Source organism: Nicotiana tomentosiformis, chromosome 12, assembly GCF_000390325.3.
Source record: "Nicotiana tomentosiformis chromosome 12, ASM39032v3, whole genome shotgun sequence".
In the NCBI taxonomy this organism is placed as follows: domain Eukaryota; kingdom Viridiplantae; phylum Streptophyta; class Magnoliopsida; order Solanales; family Solanaceae; genus Nicotiana; species Nicotiana tomentosiformis.
In genome coordinates, this window is record NC_090823.1 from 3,074,024 (window position 1) to 3,092,819 (window position 18,796).

General features: G+C 38.2%; 2 protein-coding genes and 1 non-coding gene across 3 annotated transcripts; all 3 read right to left on the reverse strand.

The window, feature by feature from the left end:
• Positions 1 to 2,205: 2,205 nt before the first annotated feature.
• On the reverse strand, positions 2,206 to 2,691 carry LOC138903671 (secreted RxLR effector protein 161-like). The gene has a single exon (XM_070192110.1). The coding sequence runs from the start codon at positions 2,689 to 2,691 to the stop codon at positions 2,206 to 2,208; it is 486 nt and encodes a 161-aa protein (XP_070048211.1).
• A 57-nt stretch (positions 2,692 to 2,748) lies between these two features.
• Positions 2,749 to 7,411, reverse strand: LOC104117355 (uncharacterized). Its single transcript, XM_070192111.1, has 7 exons — positions 6,638 to 7,411; positions 5,718 to 6,517; positions 5,445 to 5,666; positions 4,626 to 4,749; positions 3,911 to 4,435; positions 3,655 to 3,801; positions 2,749 to 3,594 (listed from the first exon to the last, which is right to left on the reverse strand). The coding sequence occupies exons 1-7, from the start codon at positions 7,409 to 7,411 to the stop codon at positions 2,749 to 2,751; spliced, it is 3,438 nt and encodes a 1,145-aa protein (XP_070048212.1).
• Positions 7,412 to 9,479: 2,068 nt separating this feature from the next.
• Positions 9,480 to 9,554, reverse strand: TRNAV-CAC (transfer RNA valine (anticodon CAC)). Its single transcript has one exon. It is a non-coding gene; the product is annotated as a tRNA-Val (tRNA).
• Positions 9,555 to 18,796: the final 9,242 nt, after the last annotated feature.

Sequence of the window (18,796 nt, forward strand, 5' to 3'; positions counted from 1 at the left end):
CTTTGAAGAGGTCGACATAGAAACTTTAAACTTCCTCCTCATACACCTTTGGAGCATCACTTGCGAACAAATGTGTCCACTGTTGAAATTCACAAATTTCAACCAGTTGTCTCATACCAGCCTCCTCCAAAATGTCAGGGGCAAATGTGCGGCCCCATAGCACCTTTTGATTCCTTAACTTCTCCTTCACAGCACTCCTTGGATCACCAACTTTGGCCTTCTTTGAGAAACCAGGTTCCTCATCAGTAGCAACTTTTCTCTTAGCAGACTTGCGAACATTATTTATTTTTTCATCATACTTCACAGACTTTTCACCCAATTCTTCCATCACCCTAGCAGCAAACTCTTCTACCAACTTATCACCAGATTCTTTCACCACATTTTCACTAGCGACAACATCATCAGACTTGTTCAAACTTTCAACAAACACAAAAGATCCCCTTTAGGCTTGGGGATACCATGCTTTTGTGAGCGCTTTCTAGTTAAGGAACCAGGTTCCTCTTCTACTTCATCATCCACATTCATAACTGGCCCTGTCTTCTCTCTCACAAATTCCCATCTTTCACTAATTTTCTTCTCCTTGACTAGCTTGGTTGTTCTTAAGCAGAGACTCAAGAGCCTCCTTCATTTGCAACCTTGTAGTAGGTCGCTTAGGAGTAGACTCTTGAGAAACCATTGGTCTACGCCTAGTAAAGCTAGCAATTGGCATATCATCAGAATCCTCTTCACTTTCCCCAACTACTTCTTCAGAATCAGATTTCATCTCAGGCATAACCACATACAAAGGCTCAACATCGAAATGAGGGGAGGAAGAAGGATCAATACTGACCTGGGCCCCTTGAGAGAACCCCCTGAGTTGGATCCTCTTAGGAGGGATCAGGTCCCTCATTTGGTACCCCAGTAGTATTTTCATGTGCCGATTGTTCAACATGTACAAGCTCTCTACCTTCTACCACAGTCTTAGACTCTTCCCCCAAAGCCTCAGACCCATCCGCACTTCCTTCAATAATAATCCCTTCATTAGCTATAGATAGCATGTTTTCTATTGCTTCTTTCTCTTGTAACTCCATGGAAAATGCAGAAGAAGAAGGAGTTGTACTTGTGGGCTCAAGACTAGGAACTGAAGCATTCTCAGAACCATCAGTTTGGTCTGTATTTGAGCCTTCATTCAAAGGAAGACTGGAGATTTCCTGATTTTCTTCTTCGTCAACTGTACCCTTTTTCATCCAGATTCTCCGGCGAGGCAGGAGGACAGCTCGTAGCCACAAACCTTTTAGGAGTCGATATTTTGCGACTCTTATGAGAACCAGAACTCAATTGAGTAGAAGAGGAAATTGAGAGTGGGGGTGACTCTGCCCTAGGGTTTTGGCTAGTAGTAGTGATTAGCGAGGAGTCTAACATCAGCATTTTAACTGGTGAGGACTCAGTTGGGGTGTTACTTGGAACACTCGAGTTTTCATGATTTTCAGGCATGGTGAGAAGTGATGAATTGAAGAAAAGGAATGGGTAATTTGAAGAGAGTAAGAAGAAGGGAGAGTTTGAAGTTTGATGTGAAGCGTTGTGACAGTGATGGATGTATTTAAGATGGATGGGAGTCGGGTTGATTATAAACGGGTGAGACATTTGGGTTCAAAAGACGCAAGGAAAAGAAACTGATGCACTGATGATGTGGCACTTGTTTTAATCGTTCAAAATTATGCATGAGAGAACATAGAAGCTACTAACATGTGTCAGGAGAACCAGGTTCCCTCACTAATCTTGCATCTGTAAGGTTTGCCCTTTTTACCAGTGTGTACTGCATCCACTGACTATTTGCTATGTAATCATCATGCGTGTCTACCTGTAACAGTATAGAGATAAGTTAGACTTTGTCAGAAAACACTTTTTAACTAACTTTACATGAACATTTCTTTCATAGCCAATCATCGAGGGACCAGGTTCTCGGTTGGGTTTTATCAACCCCAGTGCCAGGCGATTTCTTTCAAAATGTTCTCTGCTCAAGGCCTTGGTAAATATGTCTACAATCTGATCTTCTGTGCTGCAGAATTTCATGCAAATGAGCCCCTTTTCAACATTGTCTCTGAGGAAGTGGTGACACACATCAATGTGCTTGGTTCTCTTATGTTGGACGAAATTTTTGGCCATATTGAGTGCACTTGTATTGTCACACAGGAGGGGCACACAGTCAGAGAACACTCCAAAGTCTTACAACTGATGTTTGATCCACAGCAATTGAGCAGAGCAAAAAGCAGCTGCTACATATTCCGCTTCTGCAGTTGAGAGTGCCACGGAGTTTTGCTTCCTTGTACCCCATGAGATTAGACAGTAACCCATGAAATGTGCCATTCTAGATGTGATTTTCCTGTCCACCAGATATCCTGCATAATCAGCATCAACATACCCAACAAGATTAAAGCTGTCACCTGAGGGATAGTAGAGAACCAGGTCCTGCGTTCCTTTGAGATATCTCAATATTCTCCTGGCAACCTTCAGATGAGATTCCTTTGGATTAGATTGAAATCTTGCACAAAGACCCACGCCAAACACAATATATGTCCTGCTTGCAGTGAGATACAAGAGTGACCCTATAATCCCTCTATACATGGTCTGATTTACAGGGGAACCAGGTTCATCCATGTCTAAACGAGTAGTTATGGAAATAGAAGTGTCAATAACTTTTGATGTTTCCATGTCAAACCTTTTCAACAGCTCCTTGATGTACTTATGCTGACTAATCAATGTCCCCTTTTAAGATTGCCTCACTTGAAGTCCCAGGAAGAAATTTAATTCTCCCATCATACTCATCTTGAACTCACTCCTCGTGAGTTTTGCAAACTCTTCACAAAGAGAGTCATTTGTGGCTCCAAAAATGATATCATAAACATATACTTGAACAATGAGTAGGTTCCTCCCTCGTTTCTTCAGAAAAAGAGTGTTGTCAATTTTCCCTCTTGCAAAGCCATTTTCTAGAAGGAACTTTGACAACCTTTCATACCAAGCTCGGGGAGCCCGCTTTATCCCATACAACTCCTTGTCCAGTTTGAACACATGCTCAGAATGCTCGTGACGCTCAAATCCAGGAGGTTGCTTGACATAAACTTCTTCTTTTAGGAAGCCATTCTGAAATACACTTTTGACATCCATTTGAAACAGTGTGAATTCCCTATATGATGCAAAGGCTATAAGGATTCTGATAGCTTCCATTTGAGCAATTGGAGAAAAAGTTTCATCATAATCAATCCCTTCTTCCTGATTGTAGCCTTGAACTACAAGCCTTGCCTTATTTCTTATTGTGTTTCCAAACTCATCAAGTTTGTTCCTAAATACCCACCTGGTTCCTATAATGGTTTGATCTGCAGGTCGAGGAACCAGGTGCCATACTTTGTTTCTTTCAAATTGATGTAGCTTTTCTCGCATGGCATTGATCCAGTCTGCATCTTTCAAAGCTTCTTTGATGTTTTTGGGCTCTATTTGAGAAAGAAAGGCTAAAAAGGCAAGTGAATTTCTGGATTTTGATCTGGTTTGAACTCTTAAGTCAAGAGGGGTGATTATGTTGTCAAGAGGATGTGAGATTTTGTGCTTCCAATTTGGTACCTGAATCTCATTAGTAGAGGATCCAGGTATATCTGAATGAGGTTCTTGGCCGCTTCATACTTCAGCAAGTGCAGTTCCTTGGACTGCATCAACAACTCTATTTTCAGCTTCAGTTGTTGTGATTGTGGGACCAGGTTCCTCTCCAATGAATGGAGATGTATATGCATCATCTTCACTGGATTCTTTGACATGACTCATTATGTCTGCCTTTCCATTTTACATGTAAATAACTTCACCTGGAACAGATAAAGGTTCTCCATCTTGGTCAAGATGTATGTCCTTCTCACAAGAGAGGTGAGATTTCATCAAAGATCACATGTATACTCTCTTCAACACATTGAGTCCTTTTGTTGTATACTTTGTAAGCTTTGCTTTGAGATGAGTATCCCAAAAAGATTCTTTCATTACTTTTGGCATCGAATTTTCCAAGAGCTTCCTTTCCATTATTGAGGACAAAACATTTACACCCAAAAGTCCTTAGATGTGTCAGCTTATGCTTCCTTCCATTCAGTAGTTCATATGGATTCTTATTCAGAAGGGACCTGATCATGCACCTGTTCACCAAATAACAAGCAATATTAACAGCTTCTGCCCAGAAATTCTTTGCAATCCCACTGTCAATCAACATTGTCATTGCCATGTCTTCAAGAGTTCTATTCTCCCTCTCCACAACACCATTTTGTTGAGGTGTTCTTGGAGCTAAAAGATTGTGAGTGATACCAATTTCAGTACAGAACTTATCAAATTTGGCATTGTCGAACGTTGTCCCATGATCAGACCTGATGCATGCTACATTATTACCCACCCTCACTTGAATCGTTTTTGACGAAGGCAACAAACACTACAAAGGTTTCATCCTTGGTTCTAAGAAACAGAGTCCAGGTGAATCTGGAGTAATCGTCAACTATAACGAAGATATATTTCTTTCCTCCCCTGCTTGCCACCCTCATAGGTCCACATAGATCCATGTGAAGAAGATTAAGTGGCCTTGAGGTACTGACTTCCTTTTTGGGCTAGAATGAGGATCTAACTTGCTTGATTTTTACACATGCATCACACACTTTGTGATCCTTGAAGCTTGACTTGGGCAGACCACGAACCAGGTCTTTCCTGACCAATTTGTTCAGTAACGTGAAACTTGCATGATCCAGCCTCCTATGCCATAAATTCAACATCATCATCAACATCACTTAGACAGTTGAGATCACCATTCTGCAGAGACTCAAAATCAGCAACATATATATTTTTGTATCTTTTTACTACTAGCACCACCTCACCAGTCACTAGGTTTGTGACTGTACATATTTGTGACACAAATTCCACATTGTTTCCCTTGTCACAGATTTGGGAAACTCTTAGCAAGTTGTACTTCAAACCATTGACATAGTACACATTCTCAATTGAGTGAGTGAGTGACTTCTCAATCCTTCCAACTCCCAGAATGTATCATTTTTTGCCATTTCCGAAGGATACACTCCCTCCTTGTAGGGCTTTCAGTGAAAGGAAATCGATTTTGTTTCCACTCATGTGCTTTGAGCAACCACTATCCATGTACCATTGTTGATTGCTCCCCTTCACTGCTCCATGCACAAGGAAATTAAGGGTTAGATTTAGGAACTCAAACAAGTTTGGGTCCCTTGTAGTGAGGAAAAGGATGAATGAGTGTTCTTTTAGTCTAGGCAGGCATCATGCGTTTTCTATATGAGCGACCAGGTTCTCTAGCAGTAGTTATATTCTTAGCAAAAACTTTATTTTTCTATTGAGACTGAACCCTAGCCTTGCAGGTTTCCTTAAGGTGCCCATTGTTACTACAGTGAGTACAAAGCCAATTGTCGGGTACAATAACATACTTGCTATGAGGGTTGTAAAGAGTCTTCTCCTTTTGAAACCCAATTCCCTGCCTGTTCCCCTTGTTATTAATGTACATGGCAGTGATAAAATCATAGGACCAGGTCCATTTGAGTGACTTTTCAAGATCACTCTTGACTCTTCCTAGTTCTTCCTGAAGTTGTTTGTTCTTCTCAAGTTCAACACAAAGTCTAGACTTCACTGCATTCATCTCATCTTCAAGCCTAAGATGTACTTCATTAGCAACTTCCTAATCTTTGTGAAGAGTCTCATACCTACTCTCACCTTTTAGTGCCTTAATAGTGTCATTCAGATCCACTACTATAGCTAGTAGATCATCTCTCTCAAGCTGAGCATTTGCAACTCTTTTGGTTAAGACATCTTTTTCCTTTTCTACACTCTCAATGGTTTCCTTCAAATCAACTACCACTACTACTAAGTCATCTCTCTCAAGTTCTAAACTAGCAACCTTTTCAATTAAGACCTCTTTATCTTTCTTAGCACACTCAATTATTTCCTTTAAATCAACCACAACAACTACTAGATCATCTCTTCCATGTTCTACATTTGTGATTTTTTCAGTTAGGGCATCTTTGTCTTCTTTCAAACTCTCAATAGTTTCTTTCAAGTCTACCACAACGACTACCAGGTCATCTCTAGATTGTTCTGCTTCTCCTAATTCCACAGTTAGAAAATTTTTATCATTTATAACGTTGTGGTATGCATCTATTAGCACATTTGCCAAAGACATTAGTTTTTTAGGAGAATAAGATTTCAGATTTCTCTGAACATCCAAAAAATTTACCTCATCATCGCCATCGTCATCGTCATCATCATCGTCATCGTCAGACTGAGCTATCAAGGCAAAAATGGAGTCATACTCAGTTGCTTCACTTTCTACTGATATCATTGAACTGTCACCATGATCATTATCTTCTTTAGATTCACTGGAGGAATCTCCCCATGCATCAAGAGCTTGTTTCACAACATTGTCAACGACATTCTTTCTCTTGAAGCATTTATCAGGAACCGGGTTTCTTTTGGCTGCTTTGTCTGTGTTGTGCTTGAATTGATCCTGCTTTAGGAGGCGACAGTCCTTGATGAAGTATCCTGGCTTGCCACACTTATGACAGAGGTCATAGTTTTTTGGCTTGCTAGAACTCCCCCTTTTTGGAATGCCTTTATTTCTTCAAACCATCTTCTGAAGTCTTCTTGTCAAGTAAGTCATATCACCATCCTCACCACTTGAATCATTGATGTTTGTCTTGAGGACCAAGTTCTTCTCTCTTTTGGGCTCTCTTCTTTCATTGTCCTTCTTTTTCTTCATTTCATATGTTTTTAGATTGCCAACGAGTTCATCGATGGTTAGCTTCTGCAAGTCCTTCGCCTCTATAATGGCGTTCACTTTGCTTTCCCAAGAACTGGGTAGCACACTAAGGATTTTCCTGACAAGCTTGTTTCTTGAAATAATTTCACCAAGAGAGTGGAGCTCATTAATGATATAGGTGAAGCGAGTATGCATATCTTGGATGGATTCATCATCTTTCATCCTGAATAACTCGTATTCAGTTGTGAGCATGTCGATCTTGGATTGCTTGACCTGTGTTGTTCCTTCATGAGTTGTCTGGATAGCTTCCCGGATTTCCTTGGCTGACTGACATGCCAATATCCTATTGTATTCATCAGGACTAATACCACAGACAAGGATTTTCTTTGCACGAAAATTCTTCTTTATGGCTTTCCGGTCGGCATCATTAAATTCTTTTCTTGTTTTGGGAACAGTTACAGCAGGGTTACCACTGGTTTTTGTGGGAACAAAGGGTCCATCACAGATGACGTCCCAGAGCTCGGAATCTTCAGCCATGATGAAATTATGCATCCTTGTCTTCCACCATCCATAATACTGGCCATTGAACCTTGGTGGCCTATAGGTAGACTGACCTTCTTCAAAGTTTGGCGGAGCAGCCATGAGGATCCTTTCTATGTATTAGCCTGATATAAAGAACTTGCTCTGATACCAATTGATAGAATTTAAGGGTCCACCAAACTATATATAGAACCAGGTTCTTTATAAGTTCTCACAGATATAAGTTCCCACAGAAACCACGCACACTGCAGTAAGTAAATGATAAGAGGAATTTTACGTGAAAAATTTTCAGCTCAACGGGATAAAAAATCACGACCTACCCTTGTAGAATTTCAACTTCACTACTGAGTAACTTTCAGATTATAACCTATGTAACCTAGGAATTAATCTCTTAATCCCTTACTAACTTATAACACTCTATTACAAGCCACTTTGTAATAACTCTAATACAAAGACTTTACAACTCGACTAACTCTAGCCAAGATACAAACACAAGGGTTTGTGATTTACAAAGTGTTTCCTACGCAATGCTTCTAAACAAGCTAAGTAGGAATTACAATTTGAAGAACTATTATAAAGTTACAACTCAACTAAGGACATACAATAACTTGATATGGGAAATTAGTCCGTAGTAGTGTTGTTCTTTGTTCTTGATGCACTTGAGAATCGTTTTCTTGATGATCAATCACAATGAGTGTGCTCGAGTAAATTCTCTAAGTGTTCAAGTAATTTTTTTTTACCTTCTTTGATGTTAATAATACATTTGTGACATCACTAGGATGATGTAAGCAAGGTAGGTAAAAGACACTCCTCATAAAGTTGATTGTTGCATTGTTTCTGCATGCGTGTGCAGGCAGCAACTTTACAGCTGGGGGAGTTGACTTGTGCAGTTTTCTCGGGAAACAGTAGCTATCTGTTCCCTCTGTCGTTCCTTTGATTCTGAAGAGTTGAACCATATCTCAAGCTGGAACCTTTTGATCTTAAGGTCTTGAGAATGTGTAACAGGTTCCTTATCTGATTCTTGACAGTAAGTTTGTTAGTTCATCAAAACATAACAGGGATATACATATAACCTATCAATTATTAAAAGGAGAGGGAAAAGCCTCCACATTAAGCCAAGTGGCAGCCTCACAATAGGCCACTTAGTAATTTAGGACAAAGTTAGTTAGGTTAGGTAATAATTAGTTTTCTTTTTGAGTTTAAATTTTTAAAAATTTATATTATGCATTATGTGTTGTTAATAATTAGTTACTCTCTTTGAGTTAACAAATTTGGAGTTTTAAAATTATTCTAAAATAAAAAACGAAAATAAGAAAAACAAAACTTTCAATTCAAATTGGGGAGTAGTTTCTTCCTAATATGACAGTCTATATCTATAAAAAACTAGAAATATTTTCTTATATAGAAAATAATTTGATTTCGAATTTAAAAATAAAAATATTATTTCAAATTATAGATAGAAATATTTGAGTTGAGATAAAATAAAAGTTCATTTGCTTATGGCAAATAATGCAAAAATAGCAATTGTTAAGAATATCAGTAAATTTATGACAAAATAGTAAAATTACTTATTTGTTTATATTTTTAAAAAATTCAAAAGTATAATTTGATTTAAATATGATAGTATTTTGATTATATGTAAAATTCAAAATGAAAAAAAAACTAATCTATAATATTAATAAAATGAGATTTTAAAAATAAGAATATTTATAGAGTAAGAAAATATATATCTATGTTATATTAAAAAAAAATTATAATCAAAATATTAAATCAATTGACAAGTTAATAAAAGTCATATTAGTAAATGTATAGTACTAAGTACGTGCTAATTCAATAAAGAATAAATAAGAAACAAAAAATTATTTAATTACTATATGATGTGTATCCTTTGATTTTGTATAAATTTTATTATATTTGTGTACACTATAATAAATAATAAAATAAGAACTAATATTTATTAAAATAATATGATATATTATATACTAACTTTATAATATTAATATTCTTTCAAATAATCCGCGCATTGCGCCGATACTAACACTAGTCTTGAACTAAAAAGAGAAGAAGAAAATTTCATATCTACAAAGAAATGTCTCTTTTTCTGTTCGAAAGAAGAAGGTATCATTTGGATGTCTCAAAAAAGAGTAAAAAATGATTAAGGAAAAGGAATTGTCTGAGCCAGGGTTCGAACCAGGGACCTCTAGTGTGTGAGACTAGCGTGATAACCAAACTACACCACCCAAACAAACTGATTGAGAAATAAATTATTTCAAACTTTAGATTATATAATAGTCTAACTAGTAACTATTCTTTCTCTATGTTGAAGGATTGTTAGTAATGATTTCTTCCCTGAGAATTATTGTCTCAGTTGAAACCCCCACTTCTCTGAACCACAAGATAAGCAAAAAAAACTATTTTGTTGCCCCTGCTCACTCTATATAGAGTTAATTTCATCAATATCAAATAAATGGCCACTGTTCCTTTGTGTGTATATCACAATACACCACATAACGAGTTTCATAGTACTATTTTTAATAATAATAGTGTGTTGGTCAATTTGCACGTGTTTAGTCTATTCCATGTAGTATTTGCTACCACTTTCCACTAGTCAAATACGGAATAATTCTACTCATCAATCAATGCTTAGGCACATATTTCACATATATAAAAACATGACTATATATATATATATATATATATATATTATTGTTGCACCTTTGTATGTCTAATATATATGCATTTTGATATGTAAGAATAACATCAGTTGATAAGAAAAGCCACAGTTATCACTTGTGTAAGTTTTGATAGAATATTGAGGAAATAAAATTTATTATAGATACCCCATTTTGATGTAGATTCTAAGAAGGCTTAACATAACATAAACACGATAGTTGCTTCTTAACATTCTAAGAAGGATACAATCGATTATTGCTTAGAATTATAAAAATATTTTGAAAAAAAAACTAATAACATGTTTGGCCAAACTTCTAAATCAACTTATTTTGAGAAGTATTTTTTTCTCAAAGTACTTTTCAAAAAAATGCTTTAGGTGATAAGTAGTTTGTGTTTGGTTAATTAATTTAAAAATTACTTTTGAGCATTAATTAGTGTTTGGCCAGGTTTTTAAAAACTGTTTTGAAGTGTATTTTGCTCAAAAGTGCTTCTCAGAAAAAATGCTTTTTGAGAGAAGCTATTTTTTTATGCTTCTCAGAAACTGCTTCTGTTTCTCCTCAAAACTACTTTTTTTCCTTCTAAAAGCTTGGCCAAACACCTTAATTTTTGAAAAAAATACTTTTGATCAAAAGATGCACTTTTGGCCCCAAAACAACTTAGCCAAACAAGCTATAATATAAAGATACAATTTATCTTTTTTTTTTAAACAACAAAAGTTTAAAACTACACTAAGACCAAAACCAATCACAATAATTTGCTAGGACTATGAGTTATTTCCTTGCCTCATTTGAATCTTTGTTGTTTTCAAAGAACTTTTGACTCTTTCCCATCACTCTATTGTCTCTCTCTTTAGTCACCTTTTATATCCAAACTTTCAAAAGCAAGTTAACAAATGTTCTCCCAACAAATTCATCAGGGTACAAATATAGGTTAGAAAGGTTTCAACAAATGCAAAAAATATTAGGTAAATTTTTATATTTATCTAAGTTTTGATGGATAACTTACCCGATATTTATACTGGTAAAAAATAACAAATATTCGATTTAAATAATTGAAGTGCAGCAGGTTGACTCGGCCGTCACCGTCATAAAAACATGATACTTTTACAAAAAAAGCCAGGCGTATTAACTGTTTACTTTTTCTAACTATATACATAGATTATATATTGATTATATTTTTACACCCCATATTTTTCGTACGTAAAAGTACGTCGTAAGCAAACTATTATAAAAAAAAATGAGATCATCCTTGAGAGTATATAAAGTAAGTTAATCATGATACTTTGGAGGTTACAAATATTGAAGATCATGAACAACAAGTACAAAGAGGCTTCGAAGGTTCAGAAGCTAAAGGGATTGAAGAAAATAATATTTTGTCGCGCCATTGGGGTGAGACTATGGTTCTTAACGTGAAAATAGGGTTATTTTATGAGTTATTTTAGTCGTATGATAGTCATATGTTAAGTTTTGAAGTCAAACGAGTTGTGGAACAAAAGTCGATGAAAGTCATCACAAGTTACATTCATAAGTTGTACTGAAATTTGGGTCAAATGTCACTGAGCTTTTCTCCCAATATGCTTAGAGTTACGGGGTTATCCACCCATCAAATCGAAGATCTATGAGTCTATTTTCTAACTCATTAAACCGTTTGTCGGACCAGCCTCTCTACCCACAGGGTAGGGGTAAGGTCTGCGTACAAACTATCCTCCCCAGACCCCACTAGTGGAATTATACTGGCTTGTTGTTGTTGTAAACCGTTTGTCAATATATGCATTTTTGCAAGACTGTGCATACTGCATTTGTAACAAGTAGGTGTGTCTCCTACTTGCTTAAATAAGAGGACTAAAAATGTCCAAAAGGGGCCAGTTCGGGTCGGCCAAAGATCCGTTTTGAGGGATTATTTCCTTCATATATCACACTCATTATAGAGCATAAAAACCAGAGATAAGCCCCTGCAAAATTCTCCCAAGAATTCAACACAAACCCTAATTGATTTTCTCTTCTTTTAAAGTTCTAGTTGGAGGAAAACCTAAGGGTTGAAGAACCAAGATACGAGCTAAGATATTTACCAAATAAGGTAAGTATACCGATCTCTTTCATCCATTTTGCTGCGGGAAAAGTATAGAAATTCGTTCTATAATTGTAAGAACTCACAGGAAGGTGATCGGAAGCCGTGAGTTCCAGTTGTTCAACTTGTAGTGGATTGTTTTGTGAGTTGTTTTGTGTTGTTGTTAGATTGTGTGTTTTGATAATGTTTTATGTAGTTTATTGAGGAGAAATAGTGCCGAGAAATACCACATAAATGCAGGGTGGTGGGCTGGTCGTTCGTCATAATATATTTCGGGTTGTTTGACATTACTATGATGGTCCTTTTGCGTATGAAAATATTGGGGTGTGTTGAGCTGTATTGTGGTATTTTTGATGGATATAAGGATGAAAAATTATGTATATATGTTGTTATTCTTGTGTTGTTGGGATTATCTCGAATTGGGAGGAAGTAAAGATTTTATGGGAGATATTGCACGTTTTAATATAAAATAAGCTTGTCATTCGTTGTGTGATAGTTGTACCTTTCGTAACTTAATGATAGTATTATTATAGTTGTTGTAGATTAAGGTGCGAAGAGACGATTTCAACGTGATTATCGGAAAGATTTTGATAAGGTATATTAAGGCTAAACATTTTCTTCATTTTGGCATGATCTCATAACTACATGCATTTGATAACAAGACATAAAGAGAAGTTCGTTGTAACGACCCGACCAGTCATTTTAAAAGTTGTAGCCTCATTCCTTCATTTACTGCTCATTTTGTACTTTATAATTGTTATGTGACTTGTCAGGATAGTCGGTTCGGGTCCGGAGAGATTTCAGAACAAATTGAGACACTTAGTCTCAAGGTTGAAAAGGTTGACCAGATGTTAACTTATGTAAAAATGACTGCGGAATAGAATTTTGATGATGCTAATAGCTCTGTATTGTGATTTTGGAGTTAGGAGCGTATTCGAAAAATTACTTGGAGGTCCGTTGGCTAAAATAGAAATTTAAGTTTGGAAGTTTGACCGGGGAGTTGACATTTTGATATCGGGGTCGGAATCGGATTCTAAAACTTTTCATAGCTTCGTTATGTCATTTATGACTGATAGTAGGCTATATTCATGCAATTTAGACACCACTTACACTCTAATTTAGCCGCACTTTATTGATATTTGAATGCTAAAAGATAATAAAATGCTCTAATTAAGAATTTGATACTTTGCACGAGCTACTCCGAGCTAGGAGGGAGCTAACGAGTGTTTTGGAGTCAACATAGAATGTGAAAGGGCAATCGAAGGTTAGCCCGGTCGAAAAGGAGCGAGAAAAGCAAGCGAAACTACCCCTCCAGGTGCGCGGCCGCGGAGTGGTCCGCGAACTCAAGGCAGTGAAGCAGTCCAAATCCGCGGCCGGATCCGCGGTCGAATCCGCGGCTGTGGACGGGCGGATGAAAGCCAAACACGCAGGGTTAATTTATGTAATTTCCTAGGCGACTAACCTAAACCTATATGAAACCTAAACTCGCCCAGAGTGGGAGATAGCTATTTTTTGAAGATTTTAGAGGCAAGAACGAGGGAGAGAAGACAGATAAAATTCGTAAGAGTTTTCATCTTCTTCTTGATACTTCTATTTGTTGATTATGAATTATTTTAGTGATTTGTTTTCCATTAGCATGAGTAGCTAAATCTGTAATCTAGGGTTGATGGAACCAATTGTTGGATGAAGTCTTGACTCTATTTTGTTATAATTGAGGCGTGTTTGTTTTATGATTGTTCAATTATGTATTGTATTGTGGTTAATTGAAAGGGCCCTCAATTAATCGTGTCTATTCATCCTGTGTTGCTTGAGAAAGAACACTTGGTTAGATTGTTGTTGAACAACACCACTTTTGGGAAAGATAAGAGATTAATTACTTGAATATAAAAGTGGGATTAGAAATAACGAAGCTTTGGTGGGAGGATTCTGAGTTGCATAAATTGTTAACTAGAGTAGTTCGAGAGAATGCTTCTAGTAAATTACCGTAATTGATCGAAAGGTAATTACGGTAGTCCGGAACTCATAATCCTCATAGAGTATTACGGCGAGATTATAGCTAAAGAGTTGAGAATTAATCCGGCAATTGGGGAAATCAATAGCCCTATATTCTTTTACCCTTGAATTCAATTTTAGTCTTGATTATTGCTAATTTTATTGTCATTTTTCCTTGGCTAAATAAATTCCACTGATTATTCATAAGACTATTGCATCTAGAAGTTGTCTGAGCTTATCATTAGCATTATTTAAGGTTGTAGTAAATAAGTTAGTTCCCTGTGGGATTCGACTCCGAACTTGAACCGGGTTATATTTGCAGCGATCGCTTAGTCCTTCTTACAAGGCATAGTTGGGCGTGGTCAAATTTTGGCGCCGTTGTCGGGGAACTAACGATGTTATTTATTACAACTTAGAAGAATTGCTTGGATTCTTAGTTTGGATCAATTTCTCATGGTGTTTAAATTTTTTTATTTTTTATTTTTTATTGAAATTCTCACGTTTGAATTCTCCTGTGACTGAGGTGTATGCCTAGAAGCTCTTCGAGGGCTGGTGAACTTTTTGAAGGACTTTCAGACCACGAGAAAGCATTCAGGGCATTAAATCGAGCCAACAAGAAGAACAAACAGTTACAACAAAACACACACTAGAAATTGAAATGGACAACGTGGACGATGTCAACGAAAACAATCGGAATAATCGGGTTGACCCAAAGAATGGAGTGGTGGCATCTCTTATGCCAGAAGCTGCTCTATATGATTGGGCATAACCAACTGCTGATAACTTAGCCACCGTCATTGCTATAACTCAGATACAAGCGGAGACATTCCAGATCACCAACAACATGTTGCATCTATTGCAAAATAAGGGATTGTTCTCCGGGTCATACATTGAAGACCCACAACAACATCTGAAGAACTTTCTATCAATATGTGTGACCCAAAGACAACCGAATGTGACTCCGGAAGCCATCAAGCTATTATTGTTTCGATTCTCTGTGACTGGAGAGGCTCAAACTTGGCTGAATTCACTCCCAATGAACTCCATTGCCACTTGGGAAGAATTGGTCAAACAGTTCTTCAACAAGTTTTATCCTCCCAACAAGACTGCAAGGCAGATTGATGAGATATTGCAGTTCAGGCAAAAACCAACTGAGTCCTTGCAAGGAACCTGGGAGAGGTTCAAGGGTATGCTAGTGAAGTGTCCACACCATGGCATTCCAGATCAGATGCTGGGGCATAGATTCTACATGGGTTTAGTAGATAGTTTGAAGGCCAATGTAGACGCTTCAGCTGGGGGTGAATTTTTGAGCAAGACATTCATAGAGTGCAAGATTCTTCTTGACAAGATGGCTCAAAATTCAGGTTGGATGGCTAGAGGTACGACACTTACACCAATAGTGCATTCTGTTGCTCTTGACCCACATAATTCCCATGCAGAGAACATAGCCACTCTCATGTCTCAGATGAGCATACTGATAAAGAAAATTGATGAGATGGGTACAAAGCAAGTGCACATTGTTGATACAATGAATGGGGGATGTGCACTCCTTGCATAAACCAGTCATATGTATGCTCGTGGAGTGGAGAGAATGACAATCAGGGCTTCAGAGAAGACATGAATTATGTCAATAATTTTGGAGGTCAGAGTCAAGGTAGGCAACAATGGGGACCAACACCAAACCAGCAGTACAGACCCAACCTGCCACAACACAACCCCAATTTTGGAGGCGCACGACCACAAGGTCAAGTTATGCCTTACCAAAGGCAGCAGGGCTATAATTAGCAGAACCAGCAACAGTTGGCCTACCAACCACCTCATCAACAGGACAACAATATGGTAGAAGTCAGGGGTATGCTGCAACAACTCATTGGAACAAATGGTAAGATGCAAGAATAGTTAGCAGCATATGATTTAACAATCAAAGGCATTGAAACTCAACTGGGACAGCTGTCTATGGCCTTGAAAAATCGCCCCCAAGGAACATTGCCTGCAGATACAAATATTAACCCAAAGGAACAGAACCCAAATCAGTTAATGGCAGTGAGTCTCAGGAATGGAAGAGATTTAGACAGAGAGCAAGAAGTTGCTCAATTTAGGAGAGAGACTGCGCCAACTACTCCAGTTACATTAGAGGCAGATGAGTCAGCAAAGCTCACCTAGGTTGTAATTGAACAAGTATAGTTTGACAAGGGTAAGGAGAAGGACGGTGGACAAGTCTCAGAACAGGTGGCACCTCTTGTGCCAGAAGCTTCCAACAAAGAAAAGACATCAAGTAATGGACAGAGATTGATTCCTGCACCATTCCCTCAGAGATTGGAAAAACAAAAGAAAGATGATCAATACAGGAAATTCATGGAAATGCTTCGACATATTCAATTAAATATTCCACTGATGGATGTTTTGAGGGAAATGACAGGGTATGCAAAAATGATGAAGGACCTGATGTCGCAGAAATGTGACTTCCAGGACCTGTCCACTGTAATTCTGACACAGACCTGCAGTGCGGTAGTGACAAGACCTATGGCCCAAAAGGTGTTTGATCCAGGTAGCTTCACTATCCCATGCACTATTGGGGGTTGTGTTGTTGCTAAAGCATTGTGTGACTTGGGAGCCAGCATAAACTTGATGCCCTTGGCAATCTATACAAAACTGGGCATTGGCAGAGCTAGACCGACCTCAATGTTGCTGCAACTGGCTGATCGTATAATTAAAAGACCGATAGGAATTCTTGATATGTGCTTGTGCAAGTGGGGAAATTTGTATTTCCTGCAGACTTTGTTATACTTGATTGTCAGGTGGATGAAGAGATACCCATCATTCTGGGAAGGCCATTCTTAGCCACTAGGAGAGCATTAATTGATTGTGAGACTGAAGAGTTGAAAATGAGGTCGAACAATGAAGAAATAATATTCAACGTTCAACAATCCATGAGGAGACCCAGTGAATTTGCAAACTGCTCACTAGTGGAGGCCGTAGATGTGATACTGCAAGAAGAGGATGAGACCCTTAATATCAAGGATCCACTAGAAGCCTGCTTGATGAATTTGGAAGAGATGGACGGTGAAGGGTTGGCAGAGTGGGTCATGGCTCTCTAAGGTCAAGGATTCTGGAAAAAGGAACCTCAGTTCGAGCCCCTACGCTTAAAAGAGAGAGCAGCACCACCTGCAAAACCATCAATAGAGGAGCCACCACAGCTGGACCTGAAATCGCTTCCAACCCACCTCAGGTACGCTTTCTTGGGGCTTAATTCTACTTTGCCTGTTATTATATCATCTGATTTGCCAGCTGTGCAGGTAGAGCAACTATTGAAGGTATTGTAAGAATGTAAGACTGCTATTGGTTGGACCATGGCAGACATAAAGGGTATCATCCCAGCCCTTAGCATGCACAAGATTCTTCTGGAAGAGGGGCACAAACCTTCCAGGGAACATCAACGCCGTCTGAACCCAAATATGAAGGAAGTAGTAAAGAAAGAAGTAATCAAGTGGCTGGATGCGGGTATCATCTTCCCCATCTCTGACAGCCACTGGGTCAGTCCTGTCCAATGTGTGCCGAAAAAAGGAGGAATGACGATCTTACAAAATGAGAATAACGAGTTGATCTTGACTCATACAGTCACGGGGTGGCAGATTTGCATGGACTATCGGAAATTGAACATAGCCACTCGAAAGGACCATTTCCCATTTCCTTTCATTGACCAAATATTGGACAGGTTAGCTGGGCGGTCCCACTTCTGTTTCTTGGATGGATATTCGGGGTATAACCAGATCTCAATATCCCCGGAAGACAGAGAGAAAACATCATTCACTTGTCCATATGGCATCTTTTCCTTTCGGAGAATGCCCTTTGGACTTTTCAATGAACCGAGTAAATTCCAGCGGTGCATGTTAGCCATTTTCATTGACATGGTGGAGGATATTATGGAGGTGTTTATGGATGATTTCTCCGTGGTGGGGGATTCATTCGAAGATTGTATTCACAATTTAAGAAGAGTGCTCAAAAGATGTGTGGAGACAAATTTGGTGCTGAATTGGGAAAAGTGTCATTTTATGGTACAAGAAGGAATAGTTTTGGGGATCGAGTGTCCAGTAAGGGAATTGAGGTCGACCATGCTAAAGTTGATGTGATTGAAAAATTATCACCGCCCACTTCGGTCAAGGCAGTGAGAAGTTTCCTTAGGCACGCTGGGTTCTACAGGCGATTCATAAAAGATTTTTCCAAAATTGCTAACCCTTTATGTAAACTTCTTGAAAAGGATCAACCCTTTGTGTTTTCTAATGATTGCAGGTTGCCATTTGAGGAGCTGAAGAAGAGACTTATAACTGCACCCATCATTGTTGCACCCAATTGGGAGCAACCATTCGAGCTCATGTGCGACGCCAGTGATTATGCTATAGGAGCAGTCTTGGGGCAGCGAAAAGATAAGATGATGCACCCGATTTACTATGCAAGCAGGACGCTCAGCGGTGCACAGCTTAATTACACTGTAACGGAAAAGGAAATGCTGGTTGTAGTGTTTGCCTTCGACAAATTTAGGTCGTACTTAATTGGTTCAAAAGTTATTGTTTATACTGACCATGCAATAATTAAATACTTGATAGCAAAGAAGGAGTCAAAGCCATGCTTGATTCGCTGGGTTCTTTTGCTACAAGAATTCGATCTGGAAATTCGTGACAGAAAGGGGACAGACAATCAAGTGGCAGACCACCACTCAAGATTGGAAGGAGCTGAAAAGAGAATGGAGGTTGAAGA

Excerpts from the sequence above, each read along its gene's own strand:
- LOC138903671 (XM_070192110.1), bottom strand. The coding sequence starts at position 2,691 with ATGGAAACATCAAAAGTTATTGACACTTCTATTTCCATAACTACTCGT.
- LOC104117355 (XM_070192111.1), bottom strand. The coding sequence starts at position 7,411 with ATGGCTGCTCCGCCAAACTTTGAAGAAGGTCAGTCTACCTATAGGCCA. Across the intron at positions 5,667-5,717 it reads GCACTAAAAGGTGAGAGTAG|GCTTGAAGATGAGATGAATG; the intron begins GTATGAGACTCT and ends AGTACATCTTAG. Across the intron at positions 4,750-5,444 it reads CTTTACAACCCTCATAGCAA|GAGGCTGGATCATGCAAGTT; the intron begins GTATGTTATTGT and ends TTTATGGCATAG.